The following is a 16,514-nucleotide window of genomic DNA, read 5'->3' as shown; positions in this document are numbered from 1 at the left end:
TGACAGTGTCATGTCAGTCTTATCCACACCCCTTCAAATAAAGTGTTACCAGCTACCAGCTTTTATTGCTTCGCAAAAATTTAATCAGCACAGAAACTCCAAAGCACACAAAGAAATAGTTAAAACTTAAATAGTTAAAATTTAAAACTACTTTCACCCCTGGGTACAGCCATCAGGTGAACACAATGTCTTTCCTGACTCAAATCAGTCAATGACTGAGCTGGGTGAAAGGGTAGATACTAGGTCAAGTTTGCTCCTGCTGTATTAACATGCAGCACAGTGAAATCATTGAGTCTGCTTCTGTTTCAGATCCGATCAGACCGACAGATTGGAATAAATGTTATGTACTCCTTAGAGGGTGTCGGAGCAAACCAGCCTCCTTTTCATGTGTTTGTGGTTAACCCTCATAATGGAAATGTTCGAGTGACCAGGAAGCTTGACAGGGAGGAGATTCCCCTATACAATGTAAGTTTTCAGCTGTAATTGAAATAATCTGTGTGAAATGTGAACAAAAAACTTACATGATTTCCAGATACAGTACAATAAGAGATAATAAGGCTCCAATCTGGCTCAGCTTTAACTGAACTATTTACCCTCATTACATGCACTGGTATTCCCACATAACATAGATGGCACATGATTCGTTTTAGAATTAAAGTTTGTATTTTATACTGAGATTGTGTTTGGGGCTTGAATGACCTGAGCGCTTAGAATTGCAGTCGATCTGAAGAAGCGTCTGACAGACCATGATTGCTTAGATGTTTCTGAGCTTCTGGAACAATATACAGAAAAATCATGAATATTATCACTTTTCAGCTTTCATTTTTTCATATGGTGTCCCATTTGAGAGGATCAATTTAGGAATGTTTTCTAACATAACAGTAAAAAAAATAGATGAATAAAAAGTGACACCTTTTTATCCTTGCTTATTTAAAGATATTCTAGTGGGCTGTAAATTTACACATTTTCACCTTATCTACTTAAAAGTTTCAGCCAACAGATTTGACCATAAATAGGAAACTGTCTCTTTTTAAAGTTTTGAGGGAGCATTTTAATGCAGCAGCTTGTCTGTTGAAACAGTTCGGCTGTCAGTTTTTGACACATAAAAAGTGAAGGAGCTGTGTTCACCGCCACCACTCCCACAGCTGCTTCTGTGAGACAGCACTGCCCCCTGAACATGTAAAACTGCAAGGAAATCAACTAAATCTTGTGCACCCTCTGCAGAACACACACATTACATCACATCACATTGTTTCCTCTCATTTGTGAACGTGGAAGTTCTGGAACAGGGAACTGATTTCAACTCTGAATATCTCCGTTTTCTAAGTATGACAAAGACAACAAGACTCTGATTCATCTGTTTTAGCTCGCTGGTTTTGCTAAATTCCCAAATGGCACTGAAGCAGAGGCAAAAATTGACCTGAAAATTAAGGTCGTAGATGAGAACGACAACGGTCCGACATTTGAGTCATCGGTGCTGACAGCTGAGGTGGACGAGCATAGTCCTATAGGTCAGTATGGTACATATAAAAACTCATAAAACAATAAAAATGCAAATTGGAAATGTAAAAATGATCCACTTTTGAATCGGTGTTTTAAATCCATTTTAAATGTATTATTATTACACTAAAGCCATTTATTATGGTCAACTTTTGTACTAAATATTATCAAAAGTAACCATTTTTCTTCACTTTGGTTTCATTTAAAACTGTTTTTACAGGGTCTTCAGTAATCACAATTAGCGCCACTGATAAAGATGATAACACAACGCTTCATGCTAAGATCGCCTACTACATCATAGGGCAGGAACCTCGTGATTGGTTCACCATGGACAAAGATGGCACAATCTATGTCAAAAATAACTTGGACAGAGAAGTATGAACTCCACCAACAGCTGCCTTTGTTTCTTGTTATTTTGATATTTTACAGGTGTGGTGTGTATGTTTGTGTGTGTGGTAAACATAATAGACTTTTAGCAGGGGAAATGTATTTGTTTCAAAATCTAAGACTTTATGGTTAGTACCAGAACAGCTGCTTTGATACAGGAAAACATTTCCCTGATTGCTGCATTGACCAGGGGTCAGTCTCAGAAGGTCTGCCATCGCCTCTTTGGTTCTGTTGGACAACTTTCTGCAGCTGATTCCATAAATTTTCACATCAGATTTGTTTAATTTGTGAATGACTTCACATGTCACAAAAGTTTTTTTTTCCCTTGTGTCCCACTTGACTTTGTAGAGACCTACTTACTTAGTAAGTACCAGAACTAAACAAAGTGAGACAGTGTTTAGTTTCTATGCTCCTCACATCTAGAGCCAACTTCCTCTAAAGCCTGAGATGTGCAGAAACTGTCGGTACCATTAAACTGTCGGTACCATTAAACTGTCGGTACCATTAAACTGTCGGTACCATTGAATCAGAACTGAAAACATTTTGTTTACAAAACCATTTGATCAGAGTGTCTCACTGACAAGCTGTTGGCTTGAGTGCTGATGATTTATGATTAAATTTGGATTTTTTTGTATAGCACTTTGGATTACCATGTGCATACATGGTGCTATAAAAATAAACTCACCTTTGATTTGTTAGTGTAACAAAAAATCATTTTTTTTTTTCAGAAAGAAAAAACAGTCCTGCTGACAGTGACTGGTCAAGATATGTACGGTGCACCAGAGGGACACATTGCAACAGCCACTGTCACTATCAACATTCGGGATGTGAATGACAATCCCCCAACTTTGGAAAACGAAGCAGTAAATATTTCATTAAGTTTTTATCATTTATATTGGAGCAGTTAGAACATGTTGCTATTGAGGTTTTCAGATATTATAATTGTTGTGGACTGGACAGCAGTATTGATGTTACTGCCTCTATGTGCTTCAGTAACAAAATATTTCCTTCCTTAGTGTCAGACTTCTTACAGTCAGTGGGACCATGACCACCTTCTTCCTGTTAGTTGTTGGGACAGCAACACCTAAACAGTTGGGTTCACTCTAAGAACGTGATGATGATTTTTGATATTATAGGACAGTTATTTGTTATCAAGCGTCTTCCGTGACAATAACTGAAAATCTAAGCCAACATTTTCTGGTCACATATTCAAGTCAAAGAATTTCTGATGAAAAAATGTTCTGTTTAAATAAATATTACTGGAGAAAAACTTGTTTTACTGTTTTTTTAACAGTATGAAGGAAACATTGAAGAGAACACATTTGGTGTTGAGGTGATGAGGATCAAAGCAAATGATCTGGACAGTGATCAGGACAACTGGGAAGCTGTTTTTGATATCGTCCAAGGCAATGAAGATGGATATTTCAGCATAAAAACTGATCCTGACACCAACGAGGGTATCCTGATTCTTGAAAAGGTATTAAACATTTTTTTACCCAGAGGATAAACGTCAAATAACTTTGGCCTTTGGTTAAGGCCACAATTATTCATAACCCTGAGGAATTAAAAGTATTTTTTTTTATTTGACTGGGATGTTTTTTGTGAATGGAAATGACTTTAGTGTTTTGGAGTAACCCAGCCAGAGTCCAGACATGAAGCTAATAGAGAACCTGGAGGGAGCTAAAGGCTTGGAGGGCTAATAAAGATTTTATTGCCTTATTAGCCACCTTTTATAGGCGTATATAAATTATTTTTTAAGATACTTTTTTCATAAAATGTCAATATCTATATTGATATTCTATTTACATTGTTTTTGGATTATGGTTTCATTTCCTGTCAAGGACAAACTTATTTGTTGAATGAAAATAATATTTTACCCAAATTTGCTAGTTGTATAAATAATTTTGGGCATAACTAAAAATGCCCATAATAATGTTTCATTCACGAATATGAATCCCTTCCCAAGACAAACACAAATTCCTGAGTCACTGCAACATGTCACCATTTATAGCACACACTCTGATACATTTGACAAACATGTCTTGCTGCCATGTTTGTCTCTAAACTGAGTATATTTCTATTTGTTAATGGTAAAACAAATAAGTAATCACATAACTACTTTTGTTTTCTACTAAATCACTTTTATTTCTCCCAAAGACAAAATTAATGATGTATTTGAAACATAATTTATCTAAGTGTAGTTACCAAAAGAAGCCTTATTCTGCATGTCACATGTGTCTATATCCAGTTCATTAAAGCCGGTCAGTCACTGATCAGATTACAGTAACTGTTCTTGCAAAAGAAAATCCTGTTTTTATTGAGTGACTGTTGAACAGAAGCTTAGTTTCTTACACAAATACTAATGCACATAGATTTTAAAGAATCATAACTGTATAGTCTCAACTGACAAGAAAAACATAGTTTATCCACGCATGCAGTGAATCACACTGCAAATAGTGTTTTAACTAAGTTTCTATTTTTCTGTTCCTTTTTCAGCCTGTTGACTTTGAGGATGTAAAAGACATGAATCTAGGGCTAGCAGTGCGGAACAAGGCTCCGCTGGTTGATGGGTCTGGTTCAGCTGGTGGAGCCAATATAGGTTTTGGAGGAGGAGCCGGTGGTTCCGGTGGTGCCGGTGGGTCCAGCGGTGCCAGTGGGTCCAGCGGTGCCAGTGGGTCCAGTGGCAGTGGTGCCAGTGGTGCCAGTGGTGCCAGTGGTGCCAGTGGTGCCAGTGGTGCCAGTGGTGCTAGCGGGACTGGTGGTGCCTGGGGTAGCAAATTTAAAACCTATCCAATAAAAATCAATGTAAAAAACCAACCAGAAGGACCACATTTTGAACCCAAAGTCAAACCTATCCCCATCAAGGAGGGAACGCCCATCGACGTAAATAAAGTGATTGCCAGTTATCCTGCAATTGATAAAGATACTGGGAAACCAGCAGAGGATGTCAAGTCAGTGTATAAACAAACACAAAGCTTATAAATTTGAAATTACAGCTTCAGTTTTTATGGACTCAAAATTTTCTCTGTTTATGATGCATAGATATTTAAAAGGCTCAGACCCTCAGAACTGGCTCAGCATTGACCCCAAGACAGCTGACATCAAACTGAACAAGATGCCTGACAGGGAGTCCCCATTCCTGATCAATGGGGTGTACATGGCTGAAATACTTTGCATCACTGAAGGTACTGTTTTATTACTTAAGGTTTATCATATTGGGACACAATTAAAGAACTAAGTTGGAATGTTCCCTTGCTCCTTTAAATTGAGATGAGAAAAATATCTAATTATTAAATATCTACCCACTGTAAGTTTAAATTGTCATGGTGAAGTTAATCGCGGGCTGCACAGTGGTGCACAGTGGTGCAGCCCGCAGCAACCTTCTTCTTGCTGCAAGGCAACAGCTCTAGAGCTGTTGCCTTGCAGCAAGAAGAAGGTTCTGGGTTCGATTCCCAGCCTGGGGTCTTTCTGCATGGAGTTTGCATCTTCTCCCTGTGTATGGTGGGTTTTCTTCAGGTACTCTGACTGTGGGAGGAAGCCATAGTCAGAGTACAAAAGCAACCCTAAGCAACAGAAACAAAAGCAACATAAGCCCCTAGCCCACTTCCTCTGCTGCCATTTTGAAAACTACTACTATTCTAAAACAGTGCAGAAAATCAATATCATTGTTCACAACTTCTCTTTCTGTTCTATGTTTAGCCTGGTAGAAAATATACCAGAGTAATGCACTTGAACAGGAGATAGTCCAGTTGGACCACTGAAGTGAGATTAAGATTGAGTGGAATTGTGTAGGAAGGCAAATGACCAACAAACCTCCACCAGTGTTTTTAGGGGGAAAAAATTAAAAACTCCAATAGCAGAAAAGAGTTGATTCAGTTGTCTGATAAACCTGCTGCAGCCAGGTTTATGAGACAAGATAAAAGATCACAAAATAAGATATTAATTAATAAGGGTTTTAAAGAAAGGCATCCACATTTAGTTACTTTTATATTATTTTTAAAATTTGCTTTGTTAATTATAAATGAAAAAAAGGTTGGTTGCTAAATGACACGTTTACACACTCAGTGAGGTACTAATGGTAATAATAGACAGCAGAAAGGTGTGTTTAACTACAACTCTGCTTCCTCGTCTGGACCCTGGGTTAATAGTTTTATAGTAGAGAATTGTTTGAATTGTTTGCATTGTGTCATTAACTTCCCACCAATCCCTCATATCGAGTGTACATGTACCCACAGTGGAGAAGAAAAACTCTGCTTTGACAGGAAGAAACCTCCTGCAGAACCAGAACCAGAACCTGGTTCAGTGAGCATCCATCTGCCACAACCGACTGGAGCTTTGAGAAGACAGAAGAGAAACACAAAATGAACACAAGAGCTGATGCAGGAGGATTCCTGGTAACACTTTATTTGAAGGGGGGTGAATAAGACTGTCATGACACTGTCATGAACATGAATAAGTCTTCATGAGTATTTATGACTGTTGTCATAAAGTGTCATTCGGTAAATTATGACACTTTTAATACAAAGTTGACATTATTCAAAATGTCTTTGTTATGACAACTTGACATTAACCAAGAAATCATTACTGTTTAAACTTTACCTTTAATAACATAAAGTTACCTAATTTTTAAAGTGCAATCAGTAATACTTTTATAACAAATTTATATCAGTAATGATTTCTTGGTTAATGTTAAGTTGTCATAACGAAGACATTTTGAATAATGTCAACTTTGTATTAAAAGTGTCATAATTTACAGAATGATGCTTTATGACAACAGTCATAAATATTCATGAAGACTTATTCATGTTTATGACAGGTGTTATGTCATGTTTATGATAGTGTCATGACAGTCTTATTCACCCCCTTCAAATAAAGTGTTACCGGATTCCTCTCTAGTGTCATTGTTTTAGTTTAGTATTTTGTAAACACTTTTTATTTTAGACCTAATGGTTCAGCTCTAGGTCAGCTAATGATCACCTTCTGCTGCTGATTTTGTTGCCAATATGTGCTAATAAATAAATTTAACATCCATCCATTTTCCATACACCCTTGTCCCTAGTGGGGTCAGGTGGGTTGCTGGTGTCTATCTCCAGCTAACATTCCGGGGGAGAGGTGGGGTCACCCTGGACAGGTCGCCAGTCTGTCGCAGGGCAACACTGAGAGACAGGACAAACAACCATACACACACACACACCTAGGGAGAATTTAGAGGCCAATTGACCTGACAGTCATGTTTTTGGACTGTGGGAGGAAGCTGGAGAAAACCCACCATGCACAGGGAGAACATGCAAACTCCATGCAGAAAGACCCCAGGCTGGGAATTGAACCCAGAACTTTCTTACTGCCAGGCAACAGCTCTACATACTGTGCCACTGTGCAGCCCTAAATTTAACATGTAATGTGTTTTTATTCTTTGTTTTTGCAAGATCCACATAATCAGCAAAAAAGTAAATGGTGAAATCTTCAAACATTTATAACTGACAGTATCATTTGTCTGTGTGCTTAAGATAAATAAAGGTAAATAAGTCAAAAACACTATACATACATGTGGTTCTATTTTACTAACTAAAGATTCTAACATTGTGTCTTGTTATTCTTCAGACTCCATTTACTTCTCTGGAAAAATAAATAAATAAATAAATAAATAAAATAAAAAACAGAATCAGGAAATACTACAATGCCAATAAATAAACACATTGGAAATGTTGCTTTAATGTGAAAAAATATGACATTATTTAAAGGACAAAGACTCTCATTAACTGTGTTACTGAGAAAAAGGGACAAACTAATACTTTTAATGGTTAAATATTTTTGCTCTATAATTACAGGGATGCCAAGTAAAACAGCGACTGGTACGGTAGCCATCCAGGTGGAGGATCTCAATGACCACTGCCCCACGCTGACCAGTAACTTTATACCTATGTGCAAATCCAACAAGAGGATCATTGTTAATGCCAAAGATGAAGATGCATTTCCTAATGGCCCACCTTTTAAGTTTTCCATTTACCCTTGGAGCACATCAGTAGATTGGAAAATGAGGCCTTACAATGGTAAGATAATACATGAAGCTATATAATTTGTGAACAAAATTTGAATCCTGCAAATATGAATAAAAATCACTTCACGTCATGTTTTTATAAATTTATGTTCCCCATGACAAGACTTTCAGAAAAGTATCAACATAGAAATTATGTTTTTCATGAGTGACATCTTCTCAACTGCCAATAGAAGGATTAGGGCTTTGACAAAAAAAAGACTGCAGGGATTACATGTTGGCATTGTTGAAAACAAAGTAACATAATTTCATATATTTGAATGCTGAATTATGACGTAGATGATAAATACTAAAGAGAAAAGGCTGCAGGTGGTGTATAATGTAGTCAGTGTGTTCACAGTAAGTTCCCAGCAGTAGTTCCCAATCCTTTTACCACCTTTGTGCCCAGACTTTTGTCTAAACACACATATCTATGTGTGTTTTCATGATTACAGACAAATAAACACACAAATATCAGACAGATGTGTCTGATAACAAATCTGTTAGGGTGATGGCAAGGAGGCCTCCCAACCTCAAAGCTCATTACTGTGTGCTTTATTTTTAATAGTTACAGTAAGGAATTAATAATTTAATAGTAAGTAATAGTAAGGATTTAATCGTTTAACAATTTGATTGCTGTTGTGGCGATAAAGATTTTTTCCATTGATTATGAAAGGCTTTTTTTTTTAAACTGATCCTCTGTTTCCAGAGTTGTATTGTTTATTAAGAGCTCCTGTCTCATTTGCAATCAGAAACAAACATCTGTTTTGAAAGATCATTTTGAACCTATATTAGCCAGAGGTGTTAATCATTTGGGTTGAACTTTACAGACTTTCTGTTACTGAGACAATAAGCTCAATTCCCTAACATGTTTTTGTCGACATCCTTCTTGACTTTTTCTCTCTAAATGGGTTTGGAGACTCAGATGCATCACTGCAAATGATCCTTTTTAGTCCCACTTTTTCTTGAGAGGCAGGTTCTTTGTTAACTCAATTAAAATAGACTTTATTACCTTCTAAGTTATTTTAAAAAAATATGCTAAAAAAGCTATGCATTTAACATGTGTAACTGACTGCAGCTGAACTTTGGCAAATGGGAAGAAAAATTGTATTTAAAACAATGTTTGAAATTTGACTTTGTGTGTCAGAAATATATTAACTCATTAACTAAATGTTCTTCAAATGCATGTGTCTGTTAGGCTCTTTGTACTTGACTAAAGGTAAATAAGAATATGAAAGTTTTAATAATGCATGTGAAATATGTTGTATTTGACAGATACTGCAGTACTTCTGACGACATCTGATGAGTTGCATTTTTCCCACAACGTTCTGATGCTTATGGTGGAAGACCAACAGAAACTCACCTGTCCAAAACCACAAAAACTGACAGTCTTTATCTGTGACTGTACGGAAACAGGTGACTGTTCAGTCAAAGGAAGCATGAAGCTGTTGAAGCCAAAAACAGCATTAGGACCTGCAGGCATTGGACTTCTTTTTCTGGGACTTTTGGCTGTACTATGTGAGTGTAACTCAGTACTTATATCATCGAAGGACTGATGACAAGCTTTGGCCTTGCTTAAGAGGCACGTGTGAGATGATCAGAGAGAACTCACACTGCTTAGCTCTAATTAGCTCTGAGCTGAAGAAACTTCATGAAGTCAAGTTTTTTATGTAGCCCCTTTCTCATGTAAAAATCCCATGGTGCTTCAAAAAGACAAGGCATGAAAATGAAAACATGATTGAGAAAACAAAAACAAATGATAAAAATAATTCAGTTTATTTATAATGAACTTTAGAAACTGCTATGAAAATGCTGTGTAGTGTTCATAATACCACAGATAACACATACGAATAATACAAATTAAAACAGAACAAGTAAATTACAATGTCAGGCCTCATGTAAATGCCAAAGAATAAAAATGAGTTTTAAGGAGTGATTTGAAGTGTTCAAGACTATGTGCAGATCTAATGTTGAAGGGTAAGTAGGAGCAGTGATGGCGAATGCCTGGTCTCCTCTGCTTTTCAGCCTGGTATTCATGATCATTTGAATAAAGCAAATCTTACATTGTGTATTATCAGGTAGAGCTTCTGTCAAACTGTTGAAACAGTTTAGAACTAGCTGATCTGATGACATTACCTGCAGTGTCAGCAACAGCTGATGTAAGAATGAATATATTTGGAAAAATAACACTGGTGAACCCTCTTAAGTAAGATAGAGGAAAACTTAATGCTAACTGTTGGATATGTGCACTGCTGAGACTACACTTCACAGTAACATGTCCTGGGTTACACCATCTGTTGTTGACAGCTCTTGTATCATAGGAAAGCCTGGCAGAGAGATGCTGAAGTCAGGGACATGAGCATACTGTTGGTATACTCTTAATTGAATTATATATTTTTGTCTTTCAGTCATTCCCTGTTTCATAATGATGGTCCAGTGTCGGGGTACGTCAGGCTATAGTGACCTCTTTGCTAAGATGCCTCTTGAAACAAAACAATATCTCATGGCATACAACACTGAGGGCCAAGGACAACCACTGGTGAGACAAACATGTTTACAAGCTTGACTTGACGTTTGAGACAAATACTAGGTACTTGTTGTACTTAGTATTTGTTTGCTTTCAAAAGACATTTATTGGAAAGTTGTATATTGAGCTTCTGACCTAATTTGACAAAAATATATAAAGATTTTGTGCTAAAAAAAAATATGCGTCTTTGACCCTTTATAGGAAAATGCTTACAAAAATCTTCAAAGTCAAAAATCTGACATGGACTTTTTACAAATGGTACAAAGTCCAGCTTATGGAATGGAGCAGTCTGTTGCTGCCGTTTACCAAGCTGCTTCAAGTGAGTACAGAGACGGAGGGTTAGGGATGAATTATTGGGAGAAAAGTGGCTCTCACATTGAGTCTGAAGGTGGACAGTCAAGAGGAGGAGCTGCAACAGAATGTTTCAATGACATGGTGCTCTCAGACAGCTTCCTGAAAGGATACTACAACAAGGTGAGAAATCAATGTTCACAGAAATATTAAATCATTTGCATTTCAGCAGGACAAATGTAAGGCAAAAATCTGCAATCCTTCCTGTTCATGGTCCAACATTTGCTGCTCTTGCAATACTAATTTTTCCCATCATATAAGTACTGGTAACTCAGTACTTATATCATCGAAGGGTACATCTGTACCTTACAGATGTTTTTCTGTAAGGTACAGTTGAGAGGCATCTTCATATGTGTGGTGCAATGTTTTGTACATTGCACCACACATGAAGTTCAGTACTTTTATCAGTTGAGAACAGAATTAACCAGAGGACATTTGTGAACAAACTCTGCATCACAGGCTTTACTGTTGAGTGCATTTTGAGGCCTATATGATGGCCTCAAAAACAGCATTTGTTGAGCTTAGTGATTTGATACCATGTCAAGTATTTGTTTTTTATTCTTTAATGCATCCTTTAATCAAATACATAAAAGTAAGGTAAACAGAGTAATGATCCACTTGTTCTGAAAGTCAGATATTAGACCTGGAAATACTAAATTCCTCTTAACAGTGTTGCAGTTTTAGATCAAGAGGATCTTCTAATCAGAGTAACTATTAAGAAAGCTTTTAGCAGTGTCCTCTTTTTATTTGTCCAAAGCGTAAAGGCACTGATTAAGTGACAATTATAAAGTAGTTATACAAGAGGGTGTAGGCTGGGATCATCAGACCTTTCAATGTAGAATTCCTGGAGTTTCTCTTCACTTTTTAAATTAAAATTATTTGAATACTTCTCATTCTTTTAATGCTGGTAAAATCTGAATTGACATTATGCTTTTTTTAACCATGCTACCTATATACATTTGTCATTACAGTTCCATCCTCCAAGCATTTTTCTCTCTCTCTCTCTCTTACACTTATTAGAGGGTTTGTTTTTCACTTTTAATGTGAATGTGAAAACAAATAAACTCTTAATTTCCTACAGCTTACCAGTGGAGATGAGAAGATTGTGCAAAAAGATCACATGTTGGTGTTTGACTATGAAGGCACTGGCTCCTCTGCTGGCTCCGTTGGCTGCTGCAGCAATTTGCAACAAGACTGTGACCTGGAGTTCCTCAATAATCTTGGACCAAGCTTTAAAACACTTGCTGAGATATGTGGAGGTAAAATAGTCCAAGCAGAGACAACACAGGTGGACACTCCTCTACCTAATCCTTCTGTAAATAACATTCAAGTGTCAGTACCAAAGTTGGTGACAAGCCAAGAAATGTCCTTGCCATCCAGAGTGCAGCCAGCTCAGTCCACAACTGCTCAGACTTTAATCAGTAAAACTAGTAAAACAACTGAGCAAGCTAAAATAAGGGAGAGCAAGGCCACAGTGAGGGAAGGGATGACCTCAGTGCAAACAGAAACGGCACAGAACCAGATGCTAGTTGTAAACCAACAGCAACCTGTCTATTTCACCACTGCACCCATGCTGCAGCCCATACAATATGTTGTTCAGCAGCCACTTCAGAATGCCATGATACTAGCAGAAACATCTGGCCCTAACCTTCAGCACATGGTAATGGTTAACGGCACTGACTTTGGCTCATCCCAGGGAGTTATTGTTCAAGGCCAAACAATGATGCATAGTGCCCAACCCCAGAGCCTTGGGGCAGTTCTGGTAGACAGCAATGGGATACAAGGAACCACTGGCAACATGGTCCACGCAGGAAACTTCTCTGGCGCCCAAAATATGATGGTTGTTGAAGGCCAGGTCCCCATAGGAACAGTGAAAGTATTAAATGGGAATGAGGCTAGTCTCATTCAAGGTGGAACAATGTTAAATGAGCTGTCAGGATGTCAGACAATGCTGAAGATTGGGGAGTCAGGCACCATAGGGCAGCAGCTTCAGGATGGAAGAGGTGTCTTCCAAACAGCTGAAGTCTCTGGGGTTCAAAAAGTTCATGACCTCAGTGCTGGGGAGTCCAGCAGCTCTAAGAGTCGCACCTCTTCCACCACACTCAGTACAACCCGTACTATTCATAAAACTATTGTGCAGTAGTCAGGAGACCTAAGATATAATGCATGTAAGGTGGTCAACAGACAAATAGGGTATGGTCTATGGTGATGGGAGCTCATGTAAGGTGTATGTTAAGGTCAAAAGCTATACTGCAGTTAGTATTTGAATCTATGCCCTTTAAATGTAGCTAAAATACCATAATCTTTGTTCTGGCATAACCTCTAAATTTTCACTACCTAAATTCCTATACAGTTGTAGTTAAAAGACATCATTAGAAGGTTCTACCATTGCACTCAACTTCTCCTGACCTAAATTAAATGGAACCATTAGAGGTACCTGTATTGGTAAGGCCTCATTCAAGGTGGTACAATACCTGTAAACCTTTACATCTATAAAAACAAAATCAAAAGACAAACCTTTGTATTTTAAATCTTGCACCATTATTGCATAGCTAACAGTAACAGTGATGGGAATTCTCTTTTGTATGATGCTGAAAGACAAAACGCCAATCCCATCTGGTTTATTCTAATATGTAGAGCACATTATATTCATTTGCTGCAATTACTGGCTTGTGTTTTTGTTAGCTTAATGTTGTCTGGGACATCTTATCTGTCTACAGATATCCATGCTGTGTTTCTGTAGCTCAAGACTGGTCAAGGGATTAGATAACTCTGTCTTACACACTCACTCACACACTCACACTCGCTCACTCAGATGGGGTGGATTTTTTTCATTAACAACACTGAATATTTTGTCTGGTTTCAGATTTATGTTTTATGTTTATTACCATTTAGTACCACTCTGTTAGTTGGTTAAATTCTTTTTCTTATTAAACAGTCTAAATGCTGGAATTAGGGGTGTTCCTCTTATGGTTATAATGTGTTTATTAATGTTGAGACTTCAAATAAAGAAATATACGCTTGTCATGTCTGTAAATATTGGATGCAGCAAAAGAACAAGTTTGATAATAAAGATATTTTACTGTTCAATTTTGTTTGTTTCTTTCCTTGTCCTGCCCTGTACTATTTTTTTCTCAGCCACAAAACACAGATGTTTTTCTGCAAGGTACAGTTGAGAGGCATCTTCATATGTCTTGAGTGTGGATAAACTGGATTTTTACTTTTGTGCTGCTCATCTTCACTCTGGATATCATCTGGAGGAAATCTGTGAGGACAGGTGCAGTTATTTAACCTTCACACAGAGAAAATTGGTGTGGAAGAGAATTCCAAGAGCTGAAAAAGTCGCTGTCAGTGAAATACATGAATCTTGCTTTAAATTGAAAACTGTGTGTTGATATAGGGCAGAAATGAAGCAGATCTGTGGTACAGGGAAAGGACCAGTGAGTGGGGAAGTCAAATAAAGAGGACTCGCTGAAGTAATATGTGGACCTTGTGATACTGTGTGCTTGTGTGCATTATCTCCAATGAGATGATGAACGCAAACCTTAGTAACCCAACATGGTGTCAGAAGAAAAGAAAGCTAAAATGGTCATTTGAGAGTCCGTGAGTGTTTTTTGGTTTTTGTCTTTTTCATTTGTCTCAGTAAGTGATGATGGTAATCAGACGAACAAGCGGCACAAAAAGAAACTGTTACATGAGTCAGTTTCAAGTTACTGTTGAAGAAGTTCAATTTTAGGACCAAATACTGGAAAAAATAGATTAAGTGCATGAAGAAATTTCATATTACACACGTTGACTCGTATGGTGAAGTGCCTTAAGATCATGTATTGTGAGTTAGTGCACTGTTGCCTTGCAGCAAGTAGGTCCTGAGTTTAAGTCCTGACCCAGGGACTGTTCTCAGTGTGTGTTAGTTGGTTTTCTTCTGATACTTCAGTTTCCTCCCACAGTCCAAAAACATACGTTAATTGGTGTCGCTGTCCAGGGTGAAACTCGCCTCTTGCCTACTGACTGCTGGAAATAAGCTCTAGCACCTCTCACAACCCGGAAGGATAAGCATGTTAGATAATAGATGGATGGAAATGAAAAATTGGGGAGAGTGGCCCAAAATCAAAATTCACAAAAATCAAAATTCACAATCAGGTCCCATCAGGATTTTGCATCCCATGACAAAAAAATACAATTGGGCCCTCCCTGCGCAGCTGCTGTTACGACCCATCAAAAATGTCACATTATTTTAAAGGTTGCAACTACCTTTTCTTTGGTCCAATATGGATATTAGCACAATATTTAAAGCTAGTCAATTTTACATGCAACTGTCTGCATACAGTATGCAAATAGGTAGGTTTTTAAATTTTTTTTACTGAAAGGTCTCTCCCCAACAGTAACAGTCACAGGCAACGTGCAAAATATAGATAAAGCTATCCAGACTTCTAAAAAAAAAATGCTGTGTATTTGCATTTTGGTAAAGCTGCAGTATGTCATTTTCATTAAATTTATTTATTTATTTTCCATATTTGATAAAACTATCACCATGTTAACAGTTTGTTGAGAGACAATCTGTGATAAAATGGATCTCCTCCACCTCCTCCCTGAACTACTCTTGCAGTCTGAAGTAATGCACCTCTCTGACCAAGAACAACCAATCAGAGCTAGGAGGAGGGTCTTAGTGCTGTCAGTCAATTCTGCTAATGGCAGAGAAACAACTTGTTACAGGAAAACTGTTCAACTGTCATCATTGGTAGCTATGCTAATTACACTGAGCATTCTCAACAGTCTTTACTAGCTGCAGCATAGCCCACCGCAAAAGGAAAAGAGGATGAGTGGCTGCACATGAGGTTGTGATTTACAGCACTAAGATCCACCTCCTGCCTCTGATTGGTTGTTTCTAGATAGCACTGGGAAAAGGCAGAGCAATTAATTTTTTTCCTCACAGATTATCCCTCATCCCGTGCTACATAATGACCTTTTTAACAAATGGAGATCGACAGACAGATTGATGCAGCAAAGCAAAGCTCTCGATTTATGTTCCTACCCTCATCTATGGTCATCACAGAAAGAATGAGGTCATGGATACAATTGGCTGAAATGAGTTTACTCCAGCTGGGTTGAGAAGCTCGGTCATCTGTGAGGGACTACTCTTTCACGTTGAGAGGAGTCAGTTGAGATGGCTCGGGCATCTGGTTGGATGCCTCCTGGACGCCTCCCTGGGGAGGTGTTCTGGGACTGGGACTATGTTTCCTCCAGCTCATCTAGGGGAGGTCACATGAAAAAAATGATGAAAGACTGAGGAAAGGACTGTAAGACAGCTGGAGGCTGGATTAACACTAATTCATGACATGAGAGTTCTCAAAGAACAGGAACAGTGCAGATCATTCAAGCATCGGACATTAATGCAAATCCTAATAAGGTGTATATGTGATATTCTTTTGTCTTGATAAAGTGATAAATTAATTTATTTATGTCGTAAATACACTGGACTGAATTGTGCTTTATGCATGGAGGAACCTAGCAATAAATAAATAAATAAACTGGGTAAGTAAATTGCTTGGGAAGTGTCTCCTTTCTCTATTGGAGAAAACATGACCCTTAAGAGATCCAAGGATGTCTTATCTGTGGTTGCGGGACAGCAAGTGCAGCAAGCCTTTACCATTATCAAAAAAGAGCTGATGACACCTCAGGACTCCCCTGTGAAATCCTAATGCAGAAACATGGATG

The 16,514-nt window shown here is 37.9% G+C and overlaps 1 protein-coding gene across 1 annotated transcript; it reads left to right on the top strand.

The window, feature by feature from the left end:
• Nucleotides 1-243: 243 nt before the first annotated feature.
• Nucleotides 244-13,889, top strand: LOC106942205 (desmoglein-2-like; the record flags this gene model as incomplete). Its single annotated transcript, XM_015025432.1, has 12 exons — nt 244-465; nt 1,367-1,511; nt 1,721-1,875; nt 2,616-2,750; nt 3,182-3,364; nt 4,384-4,838; nt 4,930-5,072; nt 7,716-7,937; nt 9,197-9,439; nt 10,330-10,460; nt 10,650-10,922; nt 11,881-13,889. Coding segments are annotated over 12 exons (3,369 nt in total), but the record flags the coding sequence as incomplete, so codon positions are not given.
• Nucleotides 13,890-16,514: the final 2,625 nt, after the last annotated feature.

The sequence above is a fragment of the Poecilia latipinna genome, unplaced genomic scaffold, assembly GCF_001443285.1.
Source record: "Poecilia latipinna isolate Pla-1442-1.1 unplaced genomic scaffold, P_latipinna-1.0 Scaffold4114, whole genome shotgun sequence".
Taxonomy (NCBI): Eukaryota; Metazoa; Chordata; class Actinopteri; order Cyprinodontiformes; family Poeciliidae; genus Poecilia; species Poecilia latipinna.
The sequence above is the reverse complement of the archived record's forward strand: the minus strand, read 5'-3'. Positions and strand labels throughout refer to the sequence as shown.